Source organism: Siphateles boraxobius, unplaced genomic scaffold (genome assembly GCF_051911475.1).
Source record: "Siphateles boraxobius isolate OS27281-9 unplaced genomic scaffold, OSU_SipBor_1 383, whole genome shotgun sequence".
Classification (NCBI taxonomy): domain Eukaryota; kingdom Metazoa; phylum Chordata; class Actinopteri; order Cypriniformes; family Leuciscidae; genus Siphateles; species Siphateles boraxobius.
The window spans coordinates 42,501-55,000 of NW_027509012.1; the positions used below are offsets into that span (position 1 = coordinate 42,501).

General features: G+C 40.8%; 1 protein-coding gene across 1 annotated transcript in view; it reads right to left on the reverse strand.

The window, feature by feature from the left end:
- The window catches only part of LOC143703211 (receptor-type tyrosine-protein phosphatase S-like), a 100,357-nt gene that overhangs the window by 4,987 nt on the left and 82,870 nt on the right, over positions 1-12,500 (reverse strand). Inside the window, exons 28-31 of the mRNA XM_077197265.1 lie at positions 10,633-10,787; positions 3,643-3,928; positions 2,007-2,185; positions 1,760-1,886 (exon numbers count right to left, since the gene is read on the reverse strand). Coding sequence (XP_077053380.1) covers positions 1,760-1,886; positions 2,007-2,185; positions 3,643-3,928; positions 10,633-10,787 — 747 coding nt within the window. The remainder of the gene's footprint in view (positions 1-1,759; positions 1,887-2,006; positions 2,186-3,642; positions 3,929-10,632; positions 10,788-12,500) is intronic.

The window sequence follows — 12,500 nt, forward strand, 5'->3', positions numbered from 1 at the left end:
TACATCAACATGCAATATCGTGATGAAAAAATACGAGACTAAAATATAGTTTAAAACATAAAAACTTTACCAAAATCTCTCAATAATTTCTTCAACAAAAAAGAGCAGAAAAATAATATAGAATGTTTTTAAAAAGCCACTACGAGCTTTCACGCATGCGAAACGTATAAAAATGTAAAAAAATGTGTCAAAGTGAGTTTGAGCTTGAAACTAGAACAAATATCTGGCAATGAAGTGTAATATAAATTTTAATAGTCATTGATCCCCAACAGATATCATAGGAGAGAGAACCAATTTAATGTGTAAAAATATATGTGTGTACGTGCTTGTGTGTGACGTTTCAGGAACATATGGGACAGGACTTCTGACCTTAGGGACGGTCAGTTTTGGCCAGTTTATTACCAGTTTGTGTCTGTAAGTATAAACTGAACAGCAGTAAGGACCTTATCTGAGTGGGTGAAAGGTACAGCGGGTGAGGAGAACCTTGAAAACAGTATAAAGCCTGTCTCATATCTTCCTGTTGAGTGTCACTCTCTTGCACAGCGTAACTTCTGTGTACTAGACTGAACCTATTCTTGCAAGAATGAATACTTTCCTTTTTATTAATTTGACTGAGTGTCTCCTACGCAGTGATGATGTTTAACAGAATTTTTGCCACAACAGAAGTCAGAAAAATAACTTGTTTTCCCTTTGAATTAAGATAATTTTTCTGACTCCATTGGCAGATATTTGATCTTGTTTCAAACACAAACTCACTTCATTTTAAAGCAACACCAAGGAACTTTTCCTCTGCGGTCGCCCTACAGGTTGGAACCGGAATTGTCCATTACCGCTATAATTTAGCCTTAGTAGTTTTCTTATGTCTCATCAGAACTACAGAAACGAGACCCGATCTGGCAATCTTACATAGCGTGGATAAATCAGATAAAGGACCGCAAAGCTGTGACATAAGTGCATTTCACCAGGTCACGACTTGATGAAGCACTGAAACCATTTTGGGAACATTATTTTAAGGTAAAAATTCTTACTTAGTGTTGCTTTAATACATTTTTGTCTTAATATCTTCAGTGATTCTGCTTCTTCTCCAGTAAATGTATCTTGATTTAAGAATGTTTAGATATTTGTGCTGGAAAACAAACAGAAACACTGAGGAAGAACATGATTTTTTGCGGTGTAATAAATCCAAACATGATCTCGACTGGATTGTTCCTGATTGTTGTTGCTTTTTTACTGTTGTTTAAATAGAAAAAAAACATTTAATAGAATTATTGGAATTACTCACTGTTTTAGCTTTTAAGAGAAGCTTTCGAGTTTTACCAGTTTTCATAATATAGAGAGTGTGCTAACTTATATGATAATATTATAAATCAGGAAATGAGTCAACATTCTGTTGATTTGTGCTTACAAGTGAAAGTGCAATAATTCTGATGAAATGTAAAAATGACAAAAATCATGATCAGTAATTTAAGATTACAATTCAAAACAAAATTATTGTGATGATCAGTTTAACCATTATGGAGCATGACTAAGATATGAGTAAGAAGTAGTTTTGGGAGTAACGCAATATTGTAACGCATTACTTTTCATAAAAAGTAACTAAGTAACGCAATTAGTTACTTTTTTGGGGAGTAACGCAATACTGTAATACATTACTTTTAAAAGTAACTTTCCCCAACACTGACTAAATATGATAAAACTAAATCTGACCGAGGACTAAATTAAAAGCAGAACGAGCTTGTGTTTTGCTCTCGGATCTCACCCGTCCCATCTCACGCAGTTTGGTCAGCATGACCACGATGGTGGAGTTGTGTTCCCACAGGGTCCTCCAGAAGTCCTCCGTTGTCTCTGCCAGCGGCCCCTGTGTGGCGATATACGCCTTCTGCTGCCTGAACACACACACACACACACACACACACACACACACACACACACACACACACACACACATTTAGACTAGCTCAGTTCAGGTTCTGCTCGCGTCTGGTAGAGTCAGAGCAGGGGAATACCTGTATCCGTCGATGAAGCTGGCGTTGATGTAGTCGGACCCTTCCAGGCCTCTGATTGGCTGCAGACACACGCGTGTGGTTTCGTACGGCATGATGTTCACCAGCCGGTTCTTGAACTTGTTGCAGGGCAGATTAGCACTAACGAACCTGGAGGTGTGTGCTTTAGTGTTGGCCAGACGCTGACGGACACAATAAGGTCACGGATTTAAACTTATGCTTGTTATATGAAAGTCACATTAAAACTGTCCTGGAAACACTTTATGATTATTAAAACTGTTAATGCACTATGCAAACTTTCAATCTCAAATAGATGTGCATTTAATATGAAAATTCATCATAAAAATATAAATTACATGTTCAAATTCCGGTGATCTAAACAAACAGTGTTATAATAAATAAATTAACAAACCCTTGTTATTTATTGTATGGGAATTATGTACTGTATATATGTGACTGGTCAAAGGTTTAGAATAAATATGATTTTTAATGTTTCTGAAAAAGTCTCTTCTGCTCACCAAGACAGAAAAACTATGAAATATTATTATAATGTAAATCAGCTGTTTTCTATGTGAATATATAGTAAAGTGTAATTTATTCCTGTGATCAAAGCTGAATTTTCAGCATCATTACTCCAGTCTTCAGTGTCACATGATCCTTCAGAAATCACTATAATATGATGATCTGATGCTCAAGAAACATTTATTACTCTTGTTGAAAGCAGTTTTTGCTCCTTCATATTTGAATATAAACCGTGATTCACAACCATTTAAAAGTTTGTGGTAAAATAAAAATAATTTTATTTAACAAGGACACATTCAATTGCTCAAATTGAGAGTAAAGACATTTACAATGTTACAAAAGATTCTATTTTAAATCAATGCTGTTCTTTTGAACTTTCAATTCATCAAAGAATCCTTAAAAATAAAATGTATGACGGTTTCCACAAAAATATGAAACTGTTTTCAACACTGATAATAATCATAAATGTTTCTTGAGCATCAAATCATCATATTATAGTGATTTCTGAAGGATCATGTGACACTGAAGACTGGAGTAATGATGCTGAAAATTCAGCTTTGATCACAGGAATAAATTACACTTTACTATATATTCACATAGAAAACAGATGATTTACATTATAATAATATTTCACTGTTTTTACTTTGTTTTTGTTCAAATACACGCAGCTTTGGTGAGCAGAAGACACTAAATATATTTATTAATTACAATCCTTTGACCAGTAGTCTATATTGTTGCTTGTTTATCGAGGAGACATGTGATGTGTGAAAGTACAATATCACTACTATTAGTAGAATTTTAATGTAAAGCTGCTTTGAAACAATCTGTATGGTAAAAAGCGCTATATAAATAAAGGTGACTAAATAAAGGGTCTTTACATTTGCCCAAAAATAGTGTTTTTGATGTTATTAAAAAACAAACAAGCAAGCCCAGCCCAGGTGAGAAAAAGTAACAGTAATGTAACTTTTCTTAAAAAGTAACTTAGTAAAGCAATTAGTTACTTTTTTTTGGGAGTAATGCAATATTTTAATGCATTACTTTTAAAAGTAACATAGCTCAACACTGACTAAATCTCACAAAGGACTAAATTGACTGGACCGAACCCAGACTCCCGCACCTTGAACTCGAGCTCCATCCCGCTGACGTGTTCTCCGGGCTCCACCTGCGCGAGCGTCTGTATGTACGAGCACAGGCTTCGGGCCGCGACCTCAGTGTTCCCGCAGGCCACGGCCTCCAGCAGCGCCTCGTGGATGAAGCCGTACTGGTCCTCCGTCTGGACCATGTAGTTCCGCTGCGAGCGCATCAGGGTCACGTGACCGTACACATCCACCGTGCGCTCGTGGCGGAGCCGCTCCAGCATGGCGTCGATCACGATGAAGCAGCCGGTGCGGCCCACGCCGGCGCTGAGACACACACGGAAAACACCAGGGTTTTACTACGGTGTAATTTCACTGATCTGTTTCCGGTTACTAATCCAAAAACTGTCTGATCTCAGACTCACAGACGCTTCCATCTGACACAACAGAGAATCGTGGGATTATACACTGTAGTGTGTGTGTGTGAAAGCGTGTGTGTGAGAGTGTTTCATCATCTGACACAACAGAAAAACATGGGATTATAAAGTGAAATAACTTTAATCCAGATTACAGAGGAACAAGCATGATCCTGAACCAAGCGTGCCACACAAGTGCTGAAAAGTGAAGCAAAGCGTCTCGATCGCCCCCCAGTGGCTGGTCCCAGTATAGCTCATAAACCCTGTGTCTCGATCGCCCCCCAGTGGCTGGTCCCAGTAAAGCTCATAAACCCTGAGTCTTGATCGCCCCCCAGTGGCTGGTCTTAGTAATAGCTCATAAACCCAGTCTCGATCGCCCCCCAGTGGCTGGTCCCAGTATGGCTCATAAACCCTGTGTCTCGATCGCCCCCCAGTGGCTGGTCCCAGTAAAGCTCATAAACCCTGAGTCTTGATCGCCCCCCAGTGGCTGGTCTTAGTAATAGCTCATAAACCCAGTCTCGATTGCCCCCCAGTGGCTGGTCTTAGTAATAGCTCATAAACCCAGTCTCGATCGCCCCCTGGAGGCTGGTCCCAGTATGGCTCAGAAACCCCGAGTCTGGATCGCCCCCCAGTGGCTGGTCCCAGTAAAACTCATAAACCCTGAGTATTGATCGCCCCCCAGTGGCTGGTCTTAGTAATAGCTCATAAACCCAGTCTCGATCGCCCCCTGGAGGCTGGTCCCAGTATGGCTCAGAAACCCCGAGTCTGGATCGCCCCCCAGTGGCTGGTCCCAGTAAAGCTCATAAACCCAGAGTCTCGATCGCCCCCCAGTGGCTGGTCCCAGTAAAGCTCATAAACCCAGAGTCTCGATCGCCCCCCAGTGGCTGGTCCCAGTAAAGCTCATAAACCCAGAGTCTCGATCGCCCCCCAGTGGCTGGACCCAGTAAAGCTCATAAACCCAGAGTATCGATCGCCCCCCAGTGGCTGGACCCAGTATAGCTCATAAACCCTGTGTCTCGATCGCCCCCCAGTGGCTGGTCCCAGTATAGCTCATGAACCCAAAGTCTCTTTAATTTCTACATGTCCATAACTGTTTATTTCACACAGTAAACTTTGTACTAACGGTTTCTGCGGGATTGTGGGCGGAACCTTGATATCGCGACTCCACACACACTCACTACTGCACAGATTTAGGTCCTAAATCAGCGCAAGATGTCAGCGCCATATTAGGACTTTGGCGGCTTCACTTTCCCCAGTGTGTGAGTGTGAGTGTGAGTGTGAGTGTGTGTGTGTGTGTACGTGTGTGTGAGTGTGAGTGTGTGTGTGTGTGTGTGTGTGTGTGTGTGTGTGTGTGTGTGTGTGTGTGTGAGAAAAGGTGTGTGTGTGTGTGTGTCAGTGTGTGTGTGTGTGTGAGCATCAGTATTGAGATCACACTGCACTGCAGCAAAAGGTCGAATCTTCTGAACTTCAGCTCACTTTCACAAACCCTCGTCCTCAATGAACCCAGTGAATCCCAGCAGAACCTCAGTGAGTCAGAGACCCGGTCGAGACCAAAACCAGAACCAGAACCTGCGAGATTCAGATCAGCACCAGACAAATCTCTGATAGTGATGGGAAAAGCTCTGAATCAACTGAACCACTTGGTTCTCAAAATGATTCATTGTTCTGAATCGGTCTGAATGGCACACGCTGGCGACTCCTGCTGGTCAGAACGGTGTAAATGCAACGAAAACTGCAGGTAAAAACACCTTTTAAAAACAATTGCAAATGTTACAGCAATTATCAAATCATCTAATACCATTGAATATTAAGTGTTTGTATAATATGTGCTATTTAATTAAATTGTATGGCTTTTTAAAGGCCAATAATAGTCTATTAACTACAACTCTTCCTTTTTATTATACAAATGTGTGTTAAAAAATGTGTACAAATGTCTAAAACTGACCTGAGATCAGGTATAAACTATATAACTGCTGGTTTATGGGTTCACAGAGATCATCACCCTCATGAAACGTTTCTAATCAGTTATGACGAAACAAATCCACGTTTACTGAAGTCATGTGACTCTGAATCGTTGTTACACGCTCCGAATCACTGCTTGTAAACGAATGATTCTCAAGCTTTTGAAGCTTCACGAAGCGGCTTCTGTCTGGACTTTGAGGACAGACTAGTTTAGTCTCGAAGGCCGTCATCAATCAATGAATGAATAGCAACTTTTATATAACAAGCAGAAGAGTTACTCTGCAAGCGAAAGCCTTCGAGAGGGAATAAAACACACACACATCAGTGTTTACAGTGCATTTATCCTCGGCCCCAGGGAAGACGCAGATCGATGTGAAACAGAAGCTTGGCATTCGAGAGCCAGAGAAGGCCTGAACACCTGATGTACACGTTACATCAGAAGAAGAAGTTACATCTACGCTAACGCTAGTGAAGACCTCCTCCTACTCTATACAGATTAAACATTACCAATGATTCCAGGTCACGTGGATCCGCGCAAACGACCACAAATTCTGTATTTTGAATTTTTAAGGGCAGACAAGGAATATGGCGATTTCACTTTGTAAAGTAAGATACACGTCTGCGCATATATATATTTAAACACACACACCTGTAATGCGCGGGTCAATGTATAAACAACCCGCACCCGACCGACGTTTTCAACTAACCCGCCCGCAACCGCAAAAAAATAAAGAAAATATTGAACCCGACCCGCTTCCTGACCCGCATTTTTTTAAAGTAGTAAATGCTCATCGTAGCGTCATTGGGCCATAGATGTAGGAACTAGGGGTGCGGTGCGATGTGTGATGTTTATGTTTCGACCCTGCTTGAAGAATTCATCAGCAGATCAACTGAGAGAAAAGTGTGAAAGCCCTTAGGAGCGCAAACTGTTATTTTTCTGAATGCTGTATGATATAGCCTAGTGTTATGTAATAAAGGCTTGATTTATTCATTTATTTCGTTTCATTTTCTTAAAAATTAAGATGCTGCATGTGTTTATCCAGTCTAATCGAAGTGTGCGTCTCTCCCCGACTTTCCCAACAAAAATACCGCCCCTCTCAGAAAATACATATATTACCGGCCCTTAATCTGCACGTTTATAATATTACCGACCCTTAATCTGCACGTTTATAATATTACCGGCCCTTAATCTGCACGTTTATAATATTACCGGCTCTTAATCTGCACGTTTCTTATATTACCGGCCCTTAATCTGCACGTTTATAATATTACCGGCTCTTAATCTGCACGTTTATAATATTACCGGCCCTTAATCTGCACGTTTATAATATTACCGGCTCTTAATCTGCACGTTTATAATATTACCGACTCTTAATCTGCACGTTTATAATATTCCCGGCTCTTAATCTGCACGTTTATAATATTACCGGCCCTTAATCTGCACGTTTATAATATTACCGGCCCTTAATCTGCACGTTTATAATATTACCGGCTCTTAATCTGCACGTTTATAATATTACCGGCCCTTAATCTGCACGTTTATAATATTACCGGCCCTTAATCTGCACGTTTATAATATTACCGGCCCTTAATCTGCACGTTTATAATATTACCGGCCCTTAATCTGCACGTTTATAATATTACCGGCCCTTAATCTGCACGTTTATAATATTACCGGCCCTTAATCTGCACGTTTATAATATTACCGGCCCTTAATCTGCACGTTTATAATATTATCGGCTCTTAATCTGCACGTTTATAATATTACCGGCCCTTAATCTGCACGTTTATAATATTACCGACTCTTAATCTGCACGTTTATAATATTCCCGGCTCTTAATCTGCACGTTTATAATATTACCGGCTCTTAATCTGCACGTTTATAATATTACCGGCCCTTAATCTGCACGTTTATAATATTACCGGCTCTTAATCTGCACGTTTATAATATTACCGGCTCTTAATCTGCACGTTTATAATATTACCGGCCCTTAATCTGCACGTTTATAATATTACCGGCCCTTAATCTGCACGTTTATAATATTATCGGCCCTTAATCTGCACGTTTATAATATTATCGGCCCTTAATCTGCATGTTTATAATATCACCGGCCCTTAATCTGCACGTTTATAATATTACCGGCCCTTAATCTGCACGTTTATAATATTATCGGCCCTTAATCTGCACGTTTATAATATTACCGACTCTTAATCTGCACGTTTATAATATTACCGACTCTTAATCTGCACGTTTATAATATTACCGGCCCTTAATCTGCACGTTTATAATATTATCGGCCCTTAATCTGCACGTTTATAATATTACCGGCCCTTAATCTGCACGTTTATAATATTACCGGCTCTTAATCTCCACGTTTATAATATCACCGGCCCTTAATCTGCACGTTTATAACCGGCCCTTAATCTGCACGTTTATAATATTACCGGCTCTTAATCTGCACGTTTATAATATCACCGGCCCTTAATCTGCACGTTTATAATATTACCGGCTCTTAATCTGCACGTTTATAATATTACCGGCTCTTAATCTGCACGTTTATAATATTACCGGCCCTTAATCTGCACGTTTATAATATTACCGGCTCTTAATCTGCACGTTTATAATATTACCGGCCCTTAATCTGCACGTTTATAATATTACCGGCTCTTAATCTCCACGTTTATAATATCACCGGCCCTTAATCTGCACGTTTATAACCGGCCCTTAATCTGCACGTTTATAATATTACCGGCTCTTAATCTGCACGTTTATAATATCACCGGCCCTTAATCTGCACGTTTATAACCGGCCCTTAATCTGCACGTTTATAATATCACCGGCCCTTAATCTGCACGTTTATAACCGGCCCTTAATCTGCACGTTTATAATATTACCGACTCTTAATCTGCACGTTTATAATATTACCGACTCTTAATCTGCACGTTTATAATATTACCGGCCCTTAATCTGCACGTTTATAATATTACCGGCCCTTAATCTGCACGTTTATAATATCACCGGCCCTTAATCTGCACGTTTATAATATTACCGGCCCTTAATCTGCACGTTTATAATATCACCGGCCCTTAATCTGCACGTTTATAATATTACCGGCCCTTAATCTGCACGTTTATAATATTATCGGCCCTTAATCTGCACGTTTATAATATTCCCGGCTCTTAATCTGCACGTTTGTAATATTACCGGCTCTTAATCTGCACGTTTATAATATTACCGGCCCTTAATCTGCACGTTTATAATATTACCGGCTCTTAATCTGCACGTTTATAATATTCCCGACCCTTAATCTGCACGTTTATAATATTACCGGCCCTTAATCTGCACGTTTATAATATCACCGGCCCTTAATCTGCACGTTTATAATATTACCGGCCCTTAATCTGCACGTTTATAATATTACCGACCCTTAATCTGCACGTTTATAATATCACCGGCTCTTAATCTGCACGTTTATAATATTATCGGCCCTTAATCTGCACGTTTATAATATTACCGACCCTTAATCTGCACGTTTATAATATTACCGGCCCTTAATCTGCACGTTTATAATATTATCGGCCCTTAATCTGCACGTTTATAATATTACCGGCCCTTAATCTGCACGTTTATAATATTACCGGCCCTTAATCTGCACGTTTATAATATTACCGGCCCTTAATCTGCACGTTTATAATATAACCGGCCCTTAATCTGCACGTTTATAATATTACCGGCCCTTAATCTGCACGTTTATAATATTACCGACTCTTAATCTGCACGTTTATAATATTACCGGCCCTTAATCTGCACGTTTATAATATTACCGGCCCTTAATCTGCACGTTTATAATATTACCGGCCCTTAATCTGCACGTTTATAATATCACCGGCTCTTAATCTGCACGTTTATAATATTACCGGCTCTTAATATGCACGTTTATAATATTACCGGCCCTTAATCTGCAAGTTTATAATATCACCGGCCCTTAATCTGCACGTTTATAATATCACCGGCTCTTAATATGCACGTTTATAATATTACCGGCCCTTAATCTGCACGTTTATAATATGACCGGCTCTTAATCTGCAAGTTTATAATATTACCGGCGGTAATATTACATTCGGTTTCTCGAGCGACAACAGTGAGCAGTTCTGACGCAACGGCAGAAGATCCAGCAAAGCCTGAAACTGTTCTGTCGTTGAGCACAGACGAGCACTGAACACTATTGACCAGAACATGTCATCGCTGTCTTATAAACACCTCAGGAACTGTGGACACTTGTGTAGAAGTTCAACATGATGATGAGATGATCACTGTAACTCCACAACAACTACATAAATGTCTCCACTAACATTCAGAAACTCTTCCTGAGTCTCTCCGTAAGGCTGCACTCGCTACTGGTTATTCTGGGATACTGGATGAGTGAGATTGGCCTGTTTTGTTATTGCCGGAGTTTCTGAAGCTCGTGTAAAGACTCCGCCCTCTTCTGAACAGGGGCGGAGCTGCAGCTCATTTGCATTTAAAGGGACACACACAGAAACAACGCTTTTTTGTTCATAGCTCTCTTATCATGTCTTTCGCTGTAAAGCTGTTTGAGGCAGCCCGTACTGTTAAAAGCGTTATATAAATGAGGGTTGGACTTGAACTCTGACCTGCAGTGGACGATGACGGGCCCGGCGTCGGGAGGGTTGCAGGCTTTCACCCTGCGGAGGAAGGCCAGGAATGGAGTGGGATATTCGGGAACGCCATGGTCGGGCCAAGCCGTAAACTGGAACTGTCGGACCTCCCTCCTCTCGTTACACCCGCTCTAATGAGGAGAAGACCAGGGTCAGAGTCACTCACACACACACACACACACACACACACACACACACACACACACACACACACACACACACACACACACACACACACACACACACACACACAGCCTCTCCTCTCGTTACACCTGCTCTAATAAAGGAAAACACCAGGATCAGAATCACACACACACACACATACACACACACATACACACAAACACACACACACTGTACGACACACACTGTACGACACACACCATTTCTCAGACGATAGAATAGAAACTAGGGATGTGACCAGGGCCGGCTCTAGCCCATTGGTTGCCCTAGGCGAGATTGAGTTTTGCGCCCCCCACTAAAAATACTTACAAATGATAAGTATTTATTAAACTAAACCAAAATTATCTTATAGTCTGTCCAAAACTTCAACAAGCTAATTATGACTTCAACTGTATAATAAATTGTTCATTCAAATGCTACAAATAAGGTTCAATGATATTTCTATCATCCTACATAGTTGCATTGTACAAATACATTTTGTCTGACCACGTAACTTGTAGTATATACATTACAATTACTGCCACCACTACTATTATTACTAATCTATTAGGCTGCTACAAGGCTAAGGGGGTTTCGGGGGTATGCCCCCCGCAAGAACATTTTGTGTATTTTAATGTTAAATTCATCAATCTGGTGCACTTTGAGAGTTCAAAATTAAAAGCTCCAACCCATATTAAGTGTGCAAATTGAACAAAGAAAAATTCAAACCTCTTTTAGTTACAGTGTCTGTCTACATTACACTACTACATAATAATAGTTATAATATTAATCCCATGACAGTAATGGCCATAAGCTATTCTAAAACAAATGCACTGAAAAATAAAGGAAACTTTCATAATTAATTTTGTTACTTGGAAGTAACCCAGCGTCGCCAATTAAACAAAACAAAACGAATGGGCCGATGAACGAGTTTTATGGGCCACTAAGACAAAATAAATAAATAATAAAAGTATGATGTATCGGCCCAAAAAGCACGTGGAATCTCTCCCATCCTGGGGGAAAAGAATCCGCTCCCGGCGGTCCCGATGGCCAGCATGCCTGTGCTGTGCACAATACTAAGTACATTTTTTTCGTTTGACACCTAAATGGCTGAGATGAGAAGACTTACCTCTATACTGGGCTTTCTTTTTATCTTGTTGCGTTCCTCGTTTTCGTCCCTGTGCATCAGAGGGTTTCGATCAACGCGCCAGCAGCTGAGCACATGCCTAACGTAACGTAACGTAACGTAACCCGCCCGCTAGGAAATTATCGACAATAAACGTGTGGCTGAGGGGGCGCCTTAGGATGATCATGTTTAATAAACGTGTTGTTGTTTCGCTTGTCATTCTAATTCTGTGATTAATGGGAAGTAGGCCTAGGGCGTCATTAGAGGGCGCCGCGCTCGCGCCCCCAACACATTTGTCGCCCTAGGCAACCGTCTAGTTCGCCTATAGCAATCGCCGGCCCTGGGTGTGACGTTCTCAGTAAATAATCGAACCGTACCGTTTCCATCCACGGTTCGGCACACATTTGCACCGCGGTCGATCTGAAATCTCATGCCGCGTTTTAAATCTGGTTTGTTGAAAATAACAACGCGTAAAACCGACAGCTCCGCTAGTGTGTGTTTCTGTTGATGGATGCACAGGCTGCCGCCCCAATAATACATTACAACAGAGATAGTA